Below are 18812 nucleotides of genomic sequence, written 5' to 3'. Positions count from 1 at the left end.
TTACTCCCTAAACAAAAAATGAGGTGCATATCTTTGTCTTGGGTCTTGTCAGCAGAGTTAATTTTAAAGAAATTGAAACCCTGGGAAAAATTCAAAGTGGGGACCCTCTCGAAGAGCCCACGTTTCATTTACCTACATGATTGTAATGGATGATGAGTGTAGACACCTGAGATCAATGCTACCGATGTACTGTGTCCTCACAGGTACTGCTGTGTAATGTGATGGCTATATAGGATTGGCACGTTACAGCCATTGTGAATATTATGTCCTGAATGATGCTGAATGGCACTTTCCAGCATACAGTACAACATAGTCAATGCGGCACCCAGGTAGGAGCAGGAGGAGGATTGGCAGAAGAGCATTCCAGACCTCTGCTGTATTGGCATACCTCACAGTTTGGAGGTATATAAATTGTGGGCCTGGGCAATTTGTTTTGACACTAAACCACTCATCTAATCTCATCCAATTATTTCTATGTGTCCTCATTTCAAAAAGTGAAAAGCATTAGTGTTCTCACTCACTGCAATAACCTTTGCATGGTCTCACACAGTATGATGCCCCCACAGTGTCCCCACACATACAATATGATGCCCCCATCCTCATGGAGAACATGCTCCCACAGTGTTTCCCACATACAGTATGATTCCACCACAGTTGAAGTATGATGTCTCCTACCTCATATCAGGATATCACTGGGATATCATACTGTGTGGGGAGAAGGACTGTGAGTGCATTACACTGTGTGTTGGTGGCTGTGGGGCATCATACTGTGTGTAGGGAGCTGGGGGGAAAACACTGTGATAAGCATCATATTGTGTAGGGCCTCTGCAGGGAGTTGAAACTGCATGTGTGCGACATTGACAGCAGCATACTATGTGTGGGAGGCTGTAGGCCATGTATGGAGGAATACACTGTGGAGGTGGTGTACTCTGTGTCCAGGAATGTACTGGGTGGCATATTACTATCACACATAATGTAGTAGGGTAGGTTAGGGAAATAATTTAGTGTAAAACATAAATTGTGTGGTGCGCTACACGCACTGCAGTGTGGGTCTCTCTTTCTTATCTTTCAAAGTTGGGGACTGTGTGATGTGCCTCTACAAATAATCATCCTATTTGGCTATTATATCACCCCACAAACTCCCTATGTTCTCTAGTGTACTGATATTCAATTCTTCTTTTTCCCTATATATTTACCTGTTAAATGTACTGTCACATCTTCAGCACTTTCCTCAAACTCGAGCCTCTGCTACTGATATATCTCTGCTACTGAGTCATGTTACTTGAGCATTTTACATGACCAGAAGCTACTTGCAGATACTTCAACCTTTACTCACACTGAATGGTGGATTAGTGATTTTCTGGCTCCCTGCCCCTTCATTATATCCACCTTGTTTGTGTTTTGCAGACAGACAGACAGTCTACAGACTCTAAGGCACAGTTCGGCAGGCAACTGTTTGCTGAAGTGCATCAGGATGTTGCAGCTGTACAGGGTCACAGAAACTGCCCTGTACCCCAAACACGACCCAATTAAGTGATTGCTTTATTGATCAGTAAATATTGTCATATATACCTCATTTGTCTGGTTATGTTCAAGTTGCCCTGTATGCTGCTATACGTATATAGAATGTTAGGGAAAGCGTAGTACCTCAGTTGGTCCACAAGAGGGGGCACATTGGGATTAACTAGTTTAACCCTGTAAATTGTTTACATAGGAGGAGCTATCTGCGGGTAAGTCGGTGAGAATCAGGCATTAGTTCAGTAGGGCGGTCAGCTCCGTAACGTTAAAGCTAGAAGCCCAGTCGTTCAAGGCCAGTGGGCCAGAAATTGCCAGTGGGCCAGAAATTGCAGCAGCACAGGAATGCAGGTGGCTCTATCATGTGGCAGCTTACTATGTGGGCAGATGCCCTTATGTCTAGTGTGAAACAGACAGGGGAACCCCTAAAGGTTGTGAAGCTGGACAGGGAGGATGCTTCGGTACCGAGCAAGACAGTATGACCCAGGAACATGCTGAAGGACATGAGGGAGAGCACAGGAAGAGTGAAGGATGTAAACTGTGTGGAACGCTATGTTGATGCTGTAAATGATTTTGACGTTCTGAGGAAGGAAACCAGTAAAGTTACTCATTTAAAGTTGGAATTGGACTCTGCCACTATTTGTGCGCAATCGATGGGAGTTAGCCCGCAACACGCTAGAGGTGACTCTGATGTTTCGGAGAATGCAGAGACAGGCACGCTGACAAAAGGACATTGTTTTCATGTGATGGGAGACCAGGGTGCGTATAAACAAGTACTCTCAGCCATTACTACAGCCCTGGCCCCCTCACACTTGGCATATTGCGGCAAGATCCCACAGCCTTGCGATATGGGAATGCCATTGATGTGATAGAGAAAGATGAAGATACCCTGGATGTGACTGATAACATGGACGTGACTGACATTTGGATTATGACAAAAATGTCAGCTTTGAAGATGGCAGAAAATGGCACGTAGATAGAGGATGACAACTTTGTTTCCACCCCTTGTGGGCATCCTGACTCAGAGATGATGCGAAAATCTGCCTGGTGGAGCCGGGGCCTAAACTGGTGAATAGTGGCCGCCCATGGTGGGCATGTTTGAAAAGAAGAAAACCTCGTCCCTTGCCACAGATTACAGAGAAATGGGTAGAGTGGCTGGGAGTGACCCCACCTTGGAACGGGTGGGGCCCAGAAGAAAACCCAGGGTGCAACTGCATGGTGTCATTGGGAGAAACGGCACTGGTAGCAATGGACCACTCCTGTATCTGTTTCCATGGCGTCATACTCCACGTTGAATGTGGTGGCAAGAAGAAAAGAAGGCCTGACTGGATGAAAAAGGGGAGTCGCCGATGAATTTTGGACCCACTGTTTCCCCGTACCTGCAGAGGAGTCAGAGCCAGGACGCCATCAGGAGCCAGGACGCCATTGGGAGCTGGAGGCAGGTGAACCGGAAGCAGCGACTGCCCCGGAGGAGCCTGCACAGGAAATGGAGGCCGTGCCAGAACTTCTTCATCGGGAGCCGTTGTGCACAGCTGTATCGGCAGAAGAATCCAATGGTCACGGGATGGGCGTGGCCAGGATGCTGGAGCAGGAGGTGGTGAGTGTACCTCAGTCCCTGATCCCAGAAGGCTGGATTGTACCTCGACCCAAACCTCAGAAAGCAGGCCCACGTCCAATAACATCTCGTCCCTCAGCACATCACGCTTCCATCAAGCGGTGGAGGGCCCTTTCCCATCCCCAGGCAGGCCGCCTGGATAAAGAAGGTGATACATTTGAAAAACAGCAGAAGAAGGAGGTATGGGTGGAGCTGGGCCAATTTGGAGGGAGCACTATGGCTGGACGACGCACCAGTGGACAGCTGGTGTACAAGGACGTAGACCAGGACTATGGTTTAATACGTGAGATGGAGACCAACGCAAAAGTCTACGTAAATGCTGCCTCCATGAAATTTGGCAGACCCTTGCATGAGGAAGATTGGGTCAATTTTTACAGGGAGGATGGCCCTCGCCGGTATTATGCTGTGGCCGTAAGGCTGTGGTCAGAAAATGATTTAGAGCTGTATGCGGGCCCGGAACAGGCTCAGTCAGCTCCCTGTTCCATTGCTGCTGCCCAGCCAGGCCCTGCTTCTGCAATGTCCTGGCAACCCACGATGTCTGTGGCTGCAGAGTCCTCAGCCTGAACCCGGTCATGGAGCCCGAAAGCTGACAAAGCGGCATGGGATGCATGCCACTGAACTACATACGGCTCAGATGTTTGAATTTCACTAGTGCTCGTTGCACAGTTTGCTAATAATGGGACTGTTCCGCATCCTTATAGGCAAAGGAGCCCTGCAGCACCCCAAATCCGGGTGTAGCGTGACCAGGCCGGGTCACGGTAAAAACGTTGACTGTGTGTTATTTCCCTTTTACTCCAGTTTTGTTGTACCCGTTCCACTTTTCCTGCTGGATGGCAGGACCTTGCCCTTGTACTTGGAATAGAATGTGTGTGGCTGTGGCAACAGACTGTACCTCAGCTACAGACAGCACACATGTGAAGGAAGGGCAGTGTTTTACACAAAGGAAGGGGGTAAAGCCCTCATAGACTGATGACTTGACAAACAGGTCCTGTTAACAAGGAGCAGGGTAAGAAAAGAAAAGGTTATTGATGGACAGCGTATATGCTTGGGTCCTGTGAAAGGACGGGACCAGAACCTAATGGACTGCAGGTATACCTGGGCACTGAGAATCAGGCACAATTTTAAGAGAATGAACTCTTATGATATGTTGAAAGGACCCTACTCACGTTGAGCTAGTTAATCTACCTTGTTCATATGTTTTTCTCCCTCCGTGGAGTACTGGAATGTAAAAATATTAAAGTTTTGAATCGTTATATGGTCAGGGATGACCATCTTTAAAGGAAGGAGGAGTGTAGGGGGTCACAGAGACTGCCCTGTACCCCAATTGCTTTATTGATCTGTAAATATTGTCATGTATACCTTATTTGTCTGGTTATGTTCTTGTTGCCCTGTATGCTGCTATATGTATATAGAATGTTAGAGAAAGCATAGTACCTATGTTGGTCCACTAGAGGGGGCACATTGGGATTAACTAGTTTAACCCTGTAAATAGTTAACATAGGAGGAGCTAACTGCGGGTAAGTCTGGGAGCATCCGGCATTAGTTCAGTAGGGCCTTAGAGCCCGGACAGGGTGGTCAGCTCCATAACATTAAAGTTAGAAGCCCAGTCGTCCAAGGCCGGTAGGCCAGAAATTGCAGCAGCACAGGAATGCAGGTGGCTCTATCATGTGGCAGCTTACTACGTGGGCAGATGCCCTTATGTCTTTTGCGATACGGATAGGGGAACTCATAAATGTTGTGAAGCTGGACAGGGAGGACACTGTGATACCGGACAAGATGGTACGATCTGGAAACATGCTGAAGGACCTGAGGGAGAGCACAGGGAGAGTGAAGGATGTAAACTGTGTGAAACCCTATGCCAATGCTGTAAATGATTTGAACGTGCTGAGGAAGGAAACCAGTAAAGTTACTCATTTAAAGTTGGAACTGGACTTCGATTCTATTTGTGTGCAATCGACGGGAGTGAGACTGCAACAGACAAGAGGTGACCCTGATGGTTCGGAAAATGGAGAGACAGGTACGATCATTGTTTTCATGTGGCGGGAGACCGGGGCATGTATAAACATGTACTCTCAGCCACAACTATGGCACTGGCCCCCCTCACGTGTTGGTGGATAAAATATTTTGCCCATCATGTCATATACTGTATATTGCAATTGCTGCTTCTACCATTGCTACTTGTCCTAACCTTACCGATGGCACAGTCAGAGGAGCACTGGCTATACAAGATGTGGATAGGGGTATCTTAGTCTTCATTAGTTTCATTCTGTGAGCCTTGTTCTTTGTCTGTCTCTGAGATAACTCGATCTCTCCATCCACATCCACCTGTAGTTGTTATTTCGTTCCATCCCATTCTTCACATTATGCTGCATGTAACACTGACTTTGAGCATCCCTAATCGCCAAGGGCAGCAATGAACATGTAGAAGATTCTGATCTTTCTCCATACCCTGTTGCATTCAAGTGAGTATATTTCCAAGATACATATGAGTTCTCCCTACTGACAAGTTAAATAGATTCTTTGAATTGCTTCAGTAGGCAATACGTGACCCTCCTCAGCTGTCAATGGCTGATTTCAAAGTAACCCAACCTACAGTTTTCCAGCTGCATGATATAATCAGTCACCACTTTACAGATGCTTCAAAATATGCAGTTTTGAATTTCAGTGGATTGCAACATAGCAAATCATGAGGCAAGAATGTTTTGCTTTTCTTCCTAAAGGGCATGCTTTGCCAATTAAGAACAGTTAACATTGTTAGACTTTTTCCTGGCTATAAGCAGGTATAGTTCTTAAAGTAATTTTGCACAATTAAATCCATGACGTGTGTGCAGATGGCAGGAGTTGCATTGCTCAAACTTAAGTGCTAACCAATGTCACTCATGGCAATGCCTATTGCAGTTTATGGTAGGAAATAAAGAGGTAGATTTGTTACAGAAGAATAACTTGTCTGTTGACAGAGCTACACCTTTCACGAACAAAAAGAGTGAAGTTGGGTTTACTATAATTGTATACCTTCTTCGACACACAATCAGGGATTGGATATCTGGCAGCGTGACGGAAAGGTGGTATATGATGAAGAGGAGAAGTCTGTGTACGACATGCAGAAGATGTAAATGACAATGTTAGTAATGATTACTTGAAGATGCACCCTAGTTACCAGAAAAATAAGAGTGAAGAGAGGTGTTGCAGAGATTGCTGGCCAGCTTGCCATTCCCAAATGAGCCGGTGACGCCACTTCATGTAACATAGAGCTGTTGTTCTTTGTCTATTTAAGTCTGGATGTTCATGGCTTATTTCACTACTGCAGAGTGTGCAGACTGCCAAAGATTAGTCTGTCACCAAGATGGAAAAGAACTTCCTCATCTGATATACTAGCATGTATGAACCACTACCACTACGACCATTACCAGACATTAAAGTACAGTTAAAGCTCCTCTACCTGCAGCATATGCAGCATCACCTGCCCCTAAGTAGACCACAGAAGAAGCAGATTTTGCCTCTGTGAATATTTTGGATGCAAGTTGCCTCCACTGTTTACTGGCAAAGCTGACACGCTTCTGCAGCACAGTGTCATCTGATAACAAATGCTGACTGTCCATCTCATTCAATAAATCAACTGGAAAAAGTAGTTGTATTGGAATATCTTCCTTAACCTCCAGAATGCAAAACAAATACAAGTGTTTTTGATGGAATAGAAAGTCTGGAATGTAAAAGGTTAACTGTTATGGTGATGGTAGAGGTGGACTATGCGGAACACTGAAGATGTTGCTGTCAGAGTTAACATCATCAAATTCTATCATGTTCTCCACTTCCTCCCCACTGTTCTGCTTGGAAAAGGAGGCCAATTTTGAGCTGCATTTGGTAGGAATACTGATGGATTGTGCGAGTGGTATTCCCATATGCTTAGCCTTGGTATGCTTTTTTTTCTTTCACACTACCCCATACATTGTCATTGCCATTTTTCTCTTATTATGCATTTTACACACAAGTATAATTAATGTTTGCAAAAATGTTCAGCCACAGTTATTCAACCATTGACTAACTAAAGACTGAACAGGAAATGCTAGTGATGGCTCAAAAGCCTAGTGATCTATCAGCTCATGGTACAGAGGTGCAATAACAGACCTGCACAGTACCAGTATAGATTTTTGTTATTTTTTTTCTTCTATTTTGATTAAAAAAAAATCCTAAAAGGACATAACAAAAAATGCCAGGTAGGTGAAGTTGGCAAATTGAAACTCTCATCTCTAGTAGCTACAAAAAAAAAATCCTGCAACAGCCTGCATTATCGATGTGGAATGAACAGTTGGCAAAATGCACTAGTAAAAAAGGTATGCTAACAATGAATGTGTTTACTTAACTTTTTTAATTTTTAAAAACACTATCCTTCCTTTATTGAAAACAAGGCTCTAACAAAAGATGCTACATTGGTAGGTTGCAAAAGCAAAATGAGGCAAAAGACTGCAGTATTTTTGTTGCATGTACGGTTGACAAACTGCACTAGTGAAACAAATATGTAAAAAGTAAATCATGTATATTTAAAAAAAATTGTTCTAATAAAGTACAACCCAATATAACATATAAAAATTTCTAGTTAGGTACACATCCCAAAAGCCAGAACCAGCAACAGGGCACGGTATTTTTGTCGTAATTACTTATATGTCTTGATTGTTAAGGATTGTTTAAAAAAATAAATATTCACTTCTTCAAAAAAAGAATTGCACAAGAAATGCAAAAACTCAGAACACTCGCTTATCACTAGTTACAAGCAAGCACACTTTGACTATCACTGATTTTTTTCAGGAAAAAAATTGTGCTGAGTACCTTGAACCGCAATCCTGATTTATAGTGATTAACGAAGGAAGACAAAATGTGTTATTCCCAAGCAGCAGGACAAGGTCCAAGTTACAGTTGAGTATATCACTGATCAATCACATCGAGTTTGTTGCTGTTTTCACTAATTTATATTTCTCTCCCCCTATCAATGGAACCTACGTATTATTCACAGACTACTTCTCTATCTTTAGTGCTACAGTTGCACACCAGTTCTGTCTTGAGTAGTTGTCCAATGTTTTAGCCCTTTCTCCATCTCTAGTGCGGAGCTTTGGCTTTGAGTTCCTCTCTACAGCCTATATCACACAAAAATAGCTGCTTCATTTTCTTCTTCAGCTTTTATATTGGCTTGCATGTTCCCTCCTGATGTGACAGTTGCAAGACTTTATCGCTAAACCTGTCCAGCTGCCCTAAGGTAATAATTGGCAATGTGTAAAATAATGCCAAAATTTGCACAAATCAATTCGCAAATTGATTCATGAAATTCGATATGAAGACAATTTGCATCCAGTCAATTTTCTCTAGTTTTTGCTTTATTCCTTTCTGTTTGTGGCATTTTAATTGGACCCTAATCTGGATGGTTTTTTTTTCAGCAACTTGCAGACTTACATATACAAATACCAACACATGCACACATAAGATATGATCCAATTTTCTGCTTCATAGCATTAAATAATAATCATGGTTTTCAAAACATAAAATAAGTATTGGAGAATTTTACAGAGCGATGATAACAGCCAATTATAACCAGTAATTACAAATCTAAGAAACCTCTAACGCAGACGTTTCCATACGATTATGGTGACTTTTATGTATATACAGACTTTGGACTTTTAGCTTTTAAAATACATACAAGAAATACTTTTTTGGGCCGTCCCTTGTTTTAAATCTCGTATCCTATCTTGTACAGTAATTAGCTGTTTTATCTGTGCTGGGCAAAGTGTCAATAAATCTTTATAGTGCCCATCACAGTTGCTGTGCCCACACAATTGGCAGCAGGTCCAGACCTATAATATACAGCAAGGCTCCTGCCACAATTGCTGGGACATGAGGTAACTTAAATCATGGCAATTTAAGCCCTTTTAATTAAACAATCTTCTAAACTCATTTATGAACTTTGATTTTCTCATAAATCAGCTTAGAAGATCATTTATACGCTCACAAATAAGGGTTACAAACCGTGACATCAGAAAGAACTCAGTAACTAATTCATTGCTATGTCATACTGCAGTCTGCACTGTGATGCATACAGGCTGTAGAAACCAAATGGCAGAACATTTTTTAATGAAGTTTTATTGCCAAGTTTGCAAATTATCGCCTATCTACAGGATATTTGATAATGAGCTGATCAGTGGGGGTCTGACAGGTGGGACCACCACTAATCCCAGGATTGAGTCTCTTAAATTACTTGTGTATTGGAGTGCTAGAAAATCTCCGGCAGTCCCATAGGCAGCAAATGGAGCGGCAGCACATACTGACTGACCATTTCAGAGCCCTGTTCTAGGTATCAGTTGAGATTCCAGTGGTTGGACCATTATAAACAAATTTGGCAAGGCTTCTTTATGCATTGGAATGAATCTATCTACTATACATCTATCCTTACATTTATATTCAAACGTTGGAAAAGAAGAAACTAAGCAATGGAAAAGAACTGACTTTCACCTGTAGCGTCTCGCTCATTAAACCGTTGCGCTTGCTTTGTAAGTAAGCATTAGCACTTCCACTTTTCGCCACCCGGATTCTTGCCAGTCTTGCTTTCTGTAAAATAAAGACACAGTTTTTAAGAAAAAAAAATTCTCGCATAGACCATTACTGTTTAACTGTATAGAATTTATGTAATAAAGCTCCTCCTAATAATCCAGGATCTTTCCAATATATCTTTAGTTATTAAATCCATGAAGTTTTCACTTATTTTTCAGTTCATTTTTTTTTTGTCTTCTTGGTGTGGAGAAAAATCTCTGTTGCTACCTGGAGACAAGCTGACACATTGTTACTCGTATGCAGGATGCTATAACTTGTGTGGATGCTCACGACAAGTCAGCTCAAAATCATACCGGATGTTCATTAAAACTGGGGGACAATAAATCGGTTGTCTCATTAGCTTCTGCTCTCGGCGCTCGCAGCACACCGGCAGCTTTGCAGAAGGAATCCTTATCTGACCAGACATTACCCTTCCTGTGCCTGTTGCAAGTGGAATGTGGTATTATATTCAATATGTCTCTTACAGAACAAGGGACCCCCCTCCTCGACAGCAACAAGCTGGGATAACAGTTCACGAGACCACCCCATGGAGGTGGTGATGAATCAATCGGACACAACCCATCCAATACAAGTGTAATATAAGTATGTTCACACATGTCAGATCGGCATACGTGCCGCATTACACATATTGAGATCTGACATGAAACACGGGTGTGCAGTAAATCCAGCTAGTTGTTATTTAGTGGTTTTTGCATGTGGAATCCGCAGACATAAAATGCATTCTACTTATTACTACTTGAAATGACAGTCCGCATGCCTAATGGAAATTAATAAATGTAACATCGATCTACACAGTCAAAATAATATGAGGAGGTAAAGATGCAATAAAATAGGCGAAAAATGTAATAAAGTTATGTGACAATGATGCCTGATTTTACAGTTATTAATTAGCTGGAAGTGGAGCGCAAAGGTGTCATCCAACAGAAAAAAGAGTTTTAATCTGTTTAAAGTGAAAAAAAGCAGAATCTTATTAATTATCTGTCCATACCAGTGTTTCCCAAACTCCAGTCCTCACGGACCCCACGGGTCATGTTTTCGGGATTTCCATAGTGTTGCACAGGTGAGACAATCCTTTATGCCTTGATGATACTTGCACTACTTGAGCAATACTAAAGAAATTCTGAAAGCATGACCCGTGGGGTCCGTGAGGACTGGAGTTTGGGAAACACTGGTCCATACGAAAGGCGCCTAAGTGCCGATATATCATGGCTGGTTACAAGTGCCAGCAGTTCCATCTAGCTTTGTTTTGACACAATAAAGAACGTTCTTCTCACTTCCTGTGTCAGCGACGTGCATGGGGTGGGAGAGGGGAAGGACAGCCTGTTAGCAGCTAAGCCAGCCCCCTTCTCTGTTTCTGCACCACCATTGATGGAGAAAGGGATTGGCTTCGGTTTTGAAATAAGCCAGACTATAGGCCTCTTATACATTTCACTGACAAATGAAGGGAAAGAAACCAACAAATTTACTGCAGTTGTAAACACTGTATATCCAATGTAATTAGACACCACAGGTGTAATGTGGCTAGAATCCTTAAAGGATTAAACAGCATGAGAGAGTGGGTATTTCTAATAGATGGCACTAGAGACTCAGCCTCCTTCCGGTTAGAAGAGGCTATTTGCATGGAAGCACATCTAAAAGTCTTCATTTATTTTCATTTTAAAAAAAAATTAAGTTTGAAAACCAATTTATTCTATATTTGCCTATGCAAACATTTTTCAATGATGCAATGCATCTATGGTTAGAAAAAAATGAATCAACTTTGCAAATAGTCTTAACCCCTTCACCCCGAAGCCTGTTTTCTTCTTCCTAACAAGGACATTTTTTCAATTCTGACCATCAACAATTTATGAAGTAATAACTCTGGAATGATTCAATGGATCCTAGTGATTCTGAGAAAGTTGTCTCGTGACATATTGTACTTCATGATAGTTGTAAAATTTCTTCGATATGACTTGAATTTATTTCTGAAAAAAATTAGAAATTTGGCCAAAATCTTGAAAATTTAGCAATTTTCTAATTTTACATTCTTATGCCCTTAAATCAGAGAGTTCTATCACACAAAATAGTTCATAAATAACATTCCCCACATGTCTACTTTAGATCAACACAATTTTGGAAACATTTTTTTCTTGTTAGGAAGTTATAAGGCTATGTTCACACTTTGCGGCGTCCCTCTGCGGGTTCTCCCGCAGCAGATTTGATAAATCTGCAGGGCAAAACAACTGCGGTTATCCCTGCAGATTTATCGCGGTTTGTTCCACGGTTTCCGCTGCGGGTTTCCGCCTATACTATTGATGCTGCATATGCAGCAATATGCAGCATCAATAGTAATGTAAAAAATAATAAAAATTGGTTATACTCGCCCTCTGATGTCCGGATCTCCTTGACGCTGCACCCGGCGGTCCAGTTCCAAAGATGCTATGCGAGAAGGACCCTTCGTGATGTCACGGTCATGTGACCTCGACGTCACCGCAGGTCCTGGTCGCACAGCAACTCTGACCGGACGGCCGCGTGCAGCGCTGAGAGGTGAGTATAACATGATTTTTTATTTTTATTCTTTTTTTCACCCCAAATATGGTTCCCAGGGCCTGGAGGAGAGTCTCCTCTCCTCCACCCCGGGTAGGAACCGCACATTAGCCGCTTACTTCCCGCAACGTGGGCACAGCCCCATGCGGGAAGTAAGCGGTTCAATGTATTCCTATGGGTGCAGAATCACAGTGATTCTGCACAAAGAAGTGACATGCCTCGGGTTTTAAACCGCTGCGTTTCTGCGCGGTTTTTCCCGCAGCATGTGCACAGCGGTTTGCGGTTTCCATAGGGTTTACATGTAAATGGAAACGCTATGGAAACTGCTGCGGACCCGCAGCATCAAAATCGCGGCGGTTCCGCAGTAAAAACCGCAAAGTGTGAACCCAGCCTAAGGGTTACAAGTTGACCAGCGATGTCTCATTTTTACAACAAAATTTACAAAACCATTTTTTTAGGGACCACATCACATTTAAAGTGATTTTGAGGGGTCAATATGACAGAAAATACCACAAAGTGACACCATTCTAAAAACTTCATCCCTCAAGGTGTGCAAAACCACATTCAAGAAGTTCACTAACCCTTCACATGCTTCACAGAAACTGAAGCAACATGGAAGAAAAAAATGAACATTTCACTTTTTAGTAAAAAAAAAAAAGGATCTTTTAGCCCCAATTTTTTAATTTTAAGGCACCAGGAGAAAATGGACCTCTAAAGTTGTTGTGCAGTCTCTCCTAAGTACGCTGATACCCAACATGTGTTGGAAAACCACTGATTGGGTGCATGGCAGGGCTCAGAAGGGAAGTAGCACTGTTTGACTTTTTGAACCCAAAATTGCCTGGAATTGAGAGTGAACACCATGTCACGTTCGAAGAGCCCCTGATGTGCCTAAACAGTAGAATCCCCCCACAAACTAAACCCCTCATGGAACTCATCTAGATGTGTCATGAGCACTTTGAACTCGCAGGTACTTTGCACAAGTTTATAACGTAGAGCCATGAAAATAAAAAAAATCACCCAGCACCAATCACAGCATGTCAGATTTTTTTTTCAAAACTTTATTGACACATTGACTAGCCAATCACTGCGATCCCTGACACAGGGGGAGGGGTGGTACAGACCCCCAGGGCGACATGCATGGATGGTCTCCTGTTGTGGAAAGCAGCCATCTTGACCCAGCGATCGGAAATAGCGGCGCCGTACATATACTGCACTTTGTGGGAACGCAGCTCACAGCATATTGGGAAGGTGTTAAAGTAGGATCAAACAACATAAGCCATTTAAATGAACATGTAGGTCATAGGAAGCTGAACAAAATGATACAGTTAGGGCCAGAAATATTTGGACAGTGACACAAGTTTTGTTATTTTAGCTGTTTACAAAAACATGTTCAGAAATACAATTATATATATAATATGGGCTGAAAGTGCACACTCCCAGGTGCAATATGATAGTTTCCACATCCAAATCGGAGAAAGGGTTTAGGAATCATAGCTCTGTAATGCATAGCGTCCTCTTTTTCAAGGGACCAAAAGTAATTGGACAATGGACTCTAAGGGCTGCAATTAACTCTGAAGGCGTCTCCCTCGTTAACCTGTAATCAATGAAGTAGTTAAAAGGTCAGGGGTGGATTCCAGGTGTGTGGTTTTGCATTTGGAAGCTGTTGCTGTGAGCAGACAACATGCGGTCAAAGGAACTCTCAATTGAGGTGAAGCAGAACATCCTGAGGCTGAAAAAAAAAAGAAAAAATCCATCAGAGAGATAGCAGACATGCTTGGAGTAGCAAAATCAACAGTTGGGTACATTCTGAGAAAAAAGGAATTGACTGGTGAGCTTGGGAACTCAAAAAGGCCTGGGCGTCCACGGATGACAACAGTGGTGGATGATCGCCGCATACTTAATTTGGTGAAGAAGAATCCGTTCACAACATCAACTGAAGTCCAGAACACTCTCAGTGAAGTAGGTGTATCTGTCTCTAAGTCAACAGTAAAGAGAAGACTCCATGACAGTAAATACAAAGGGTTCACATCTAGATGCAAACCATTCATCAATACCAAAAATAGACAGGCCAGAGTTAAATTTGCAGAAAAACACCTCAAGAAGCCAGCTCAGTTCTGGAAAAGTATTCTATGGACAGATGAGACAAAGATCAACCTGTACCAGAATGATGGGAAGAAAAAAGTTTGGAGAAGAAAGGGAACGGCACATGATCCAAGGCACACCACATCCTCTGTAAAACATGATGGAGGCAACGTGATGGCATGGGCATGCATGGCTTTCAATGGCACTGGGTCACTTGTGTTTATTGATGACATAAGAGCAGACAAGAGTAGCCGGATGAATTCTGAAGTGTACCGGGATATACTTTCAGCCCAGATTCAGCCAAATGCTGCAAAGTTGATTGGACGGCGCTTCATAGTACAGATGGACAATGACCCCAAGCATACAGCCAAAGCTACCCAGGAGTTCATGAGTGCCAAAAAGTGGAACATTCTGCAATGGCCAAGTCAATCTCCAGATCTAAACCCAATTGAGCATGCATTTCACTTGCTCAAATCCAGACTTAAGACGGAAAGACCCACAAACAAGCAAGACCTGAAGGCTGCGGCTGTAAAGGCCTGGCAAAGCATTAAGAAGGAGGAAACCCAGCGTTTGGTGATGTCCATGGGTTCCAGACTTAAGGCAGTGATTGCCTCCAAAGGATTTGCAACAAAATATTGAAAATAAAAATATTTTGTTTGGGTTATGTTTATTTGTCCAATTACTTTTGACCTCCTAAAATGTGGAGTGTTTGTAAAGAAATGTGTACAATTCCTACATTTTCTATCAGATATTTTTGTTCAACCCTTCAAATTAAACGTTACAATCTGCACTTGAATTCTGTTGTAGAGGTTTCATTTCAAATCCAATGTGGTGGCATGCAGAGCCCAACTCGCGAAAATTGTGTCACTGTCCAAATATTTCTGGCCCTAACTGTACATCAATATCTGTGAAACAATGTTTTATTCAAGAGAAATCCACTTTTTTTTATGGAAATGAGATGTTAAGATCTACAGACAGGACCCTGATCTCCCTGGAAATCTGTCTCCAAAACATATTTTAATTGAAAGGGGGCATTACAAGTGTGTGACTTGTAATGACTGAAAATTTGCTTTCAAAAATTATCTGCAGTGAGATTGATGTACAATAACAAATTGTATTCTGGTGCCGTGTTAGCCAGAAAAATTGATGTGAATACTTTTCTGCCCAATGATGACAGAAGTATTCTAGGAGTGATACCTTTATTGGCTAACCAGAAAATATCTTTCCGGTTAGCCAATTAAGGTATCACTCCTAGAATACTTCTGTCATCATTGGGCAGAAAAGTATTCACATCTGCAGTGAGATTAAAACTAACACAGTACAGGAGAGCTAAAACAGTACAGCAGAAGTGAACACTGTCTCATTGCAAAAAAATCTGGTAACACCACATTTTATTTAAAATAAGCTCTGCTGTCAGAATATTATGCAGATCCTTGCTCAGACTATAGATATTTATGGCCATTTGCTTAAAACAAAAATGTGGATTTCTCTGGAATAAGATATTGCAGATATCAAGGTATTGTTTCATTCATCTTTCTATGACCTGCATGCTCAAAAAGACTGACAGATTCCTTTTAATAAAAATAAGTTACCACTATATGTCTACAATTGCTATATAGACTTATACAATATCCCTATAATTCCAGATGGAAAATAATCTTTTTGCCTGCTCCTGCAATAATACTATTTTATCACATGTGTGTTAGAAAAAGTAGGGGATATCTTAATTGGAGAGCAACTTCAGGATGAAATCATATAGGTTTGGTATGCAGTCTTTTACCAAAGAATCGCGATGTCACCTTGGCTGATTAACCCTTTTGGTACTGATTGGCTGAGCAATAGTTAATGACCAATCAATGCCGAAATGGTTAATCTAAAATAGCGATCACTGTTGTGGATTCTGTTTTTGGGCTCCCTCTGGTGGTTACAGATGGTACTGGGTGACTTGTGTTCTCTGCGGTCTCTGGTGTCCACCTGTTCTATCAGGATATGGGAGTTTCCTATTTAACCTGGCTTTCTTGTCATTTCCTCGCCGGCTATCAATGTAATCAGTGTGTCTTGTTACCTCTGCTTCCCGCTTCTGTATTCTTCAGGACAAGCTAAGTTTTTGATTTTCCTGTTCCACGTTTTGCTTAATTTTTGTCTTAGTCCAGCTTGCAGATATGTGATTCCTTTTTGCTGGTTGCTCTAGTGGGCTGATATTACTCCTCATGTTCCATGAGTTGGAACATGAGTTCAAGTAATTTCAGGATGGTTTTTGTAGGGTTTTTCGCTGACCGCGCAGTTCACTTTTGTATCCTCTGCTATCTAGCTTTAGCGGGCCTCATTTTGCTGAATCTGTTTTCATAACTACGTATGTGCTTTCCTCTCATTTCACCGTCATTACATGTGGGGGGCTGCTATTTCTGTGGGGTGTTTCTCTGGAGGCAAGAGAGGTCTGTGTTTCTTCTAATAGGGAAAGTTAGTTCTTCGGCTGGTGCGAGACGTCTAGGAATCATCGTAGGCACGTTCCCCGGCTACAGCTAGTTGTGTGTTGAGGTTCAGGATCGCGGTCAGCTCAGTTTCCATCACCCTAGAGCTTGTTTTGTTTTTTGTGCTTGTCCTTTTGTGATCCCCTGCCATTGGGATCATGACAGTATAGCCGGCCAAAAAGTGGTAATCGTATTGGCTGAAGTAGGAGGAAAAGTAGTCTGAGGAAGTTTTTTTTTTTTTTTTTTTTTTCCCCTCAGAGTTTGCTGCATAGCCTTAATTGCAGCCTTGCTGTGTCTTACCTCCTCTTAATCCTTGAATGGCTCTGACTTCAGCTGTTTATCATGGACGTCCAGAGTTTGGCTTCCAGCCTGAATAATCTTGCTGCTAAGGTTCAAAATATACAAGATTTTGTTGTACATGCTCCTATGTCTGAACCTAGAATTCCTATCCCAGAGTTTTTTTCTGGAGATAGATCTAGTTTTCTGAATTTTAGGAACAATTGCAAGTTGTTTCTTTCTTTGAAATCTCGCTCTTCTGGAGACCCTGCTCAGCAAGTCAGGATTGTTATATCTTTCCTGCGGGGTGACCCTCAGAATTGGGCATTTGCATTGGCATCAGGGGATCCTGCGTTGCTCAATGTGGATGCGTTTTTTCTGGCATTGGGTTTGCTCTATGAGGAACCTAACCTAGAGATTCAGGCTGAAAAAGCTTTATTGGCTCTCTCTCAGGGGCAAGATGAAGCAGAAATATATTGTCAGAAATTTCGGAAATGGTCGGTGCTTACTCAGTGGAATGAGTGCGCCCTGGCTGCAAGATTCAGAGATGGCCTTTCTGAGGCCATTAAAGATGTCATGGTGGGGTTCCCTGCGCCTACAGGTCTGAATGAGTCTATGACTATGGCTATTCAGATTGATCGGCGTTTACGGGAGCGCAAACCTGTGCACCATTTGGCGGTGTCTTCTGAACAGGCACCTGAGACAATGCAATGTGATAGAATTCAGTCCAGAAGTGAACGGCAAAACTATAGGCGGAAAAATGGGTTGTGTTTTTATTGTGGTGATTCAGCTCATGTTATATCAGCATGCTCTAAACACACAAAAAAGGTTGATAAGTCTGTTGCCATTAGTACTCTACAGTCTAAGTTCATTCTGTCTGTGACTCTGATTTGTTCATTATCAGCCATTTCCGTCGATGCCTATGTGGATTCAGGCGCTGCCCTGAGTCTTATGGATTGGTCATTTGCCAACCGCTGTGGGTTTAGTCTGGAGCCTCTGGAAGTCCCTATTCCTTTGAAAGGAATTGACTCTACACCTTTGGCTATGAATAAACCTCAGTACTGGACACAAGTGACCATGCGTATGACTCCCGTTCATCAGGAGGTGATTCGCTTCCTGGTACTGTATAATTTACATGATGTCTTAGTGCTTGGTCTGCCATGGTTACAAACTCATAACCCAGTCTTGGACTGGAAAACGATGTCTGTGTTAAGCTGGGGATGTCAGGGGGTTCATGATGATGCACCTCCGATTTCTATCGCTTCATCTACTCCTTCTGAGGTTCCGGTATTTTTGTCTGATTATCGGGATGTTTTTGAGGAGCCTAAGCTCAATTCGCTTCCTCCTCACAGGGATTGCGATTGTGCTATAGATTTGATTCCTGGCAGTAAATTTCCTAAAGGTCGTTTGTTCAATCTGTCAGTGCCAGAGCATACTGCTATGCGGGATTATGTTAAGGAGTCCTTGGAAAAGGGACATATCCGTCCATCTTCGTCCCCTTTGGGAGCAGGTTTTTTTTTTGTGGCCAAAAAAGATGGTTCCTTGAGGCCTTGTATAGATTACCGTCTTTTGAATAAGATTACAGTTAAATATCAGTATCCTTTGCCATTGTTGACTGATTTGTTCGCTCGCATTAAGGGGGCTAAATGGTTCACTAAGATTGATCTTCGGGGTGCGTATAATCTTGTGCGGATAAAGCAGGGTGATGAGTGGAAAACCGCATTTAATACGCC

At 42.4% G+C, this 18812-nt stretch overlaps 1 protein-coding gene across 2 annotated transcripts in view; it reads right to left on the bottom strand.

The window, feature by feature from the left end:
• KCND2 (potassium voltage-gated channel subfamily D member 2) overlaps window positions 1-18812 on the bottom strand; it is a 757023-nt gene that overhangs the window by 140824 nt on the left and 597387 nt on the right. The window contains exon 3 of one of the 2 annotated variants that reach the window (XM_069764865.1): window positions 9620-9721. In XM_069764865.1, coding sequence (XP_069620966.1) covers window positions 9620-9721 — 102 coding nt within the window. The remainder of the gene's footprint in view (window positions 1-9619; window positions 9722-18812) is intronic. The other variant, XM_069764866.1, reaches the window with a different exon arrangement.

The sequence above is a fragment of the Ranitomeya imitator genome, chromosome 4 (genome assembly GCF_032444005.1).
Source record: "Ranitomeya imitator isolate aRanImi1 chromosome 4, aRanImi1.pri, whole genome shotgun sequence".
In the NCBI taxonomy this organism is placed as follows: Eukaryota; Metazoa; Chordata; class Amphibia; order Anura; family Dendrobatidae; genus Ranitomeya; species Ranitomeya imitator.
The sequence above is the reverse complement of the archived record's forward strand: the minus strand, read 5'-3'. Positions and strand labels throughout refer to the sequence as shown.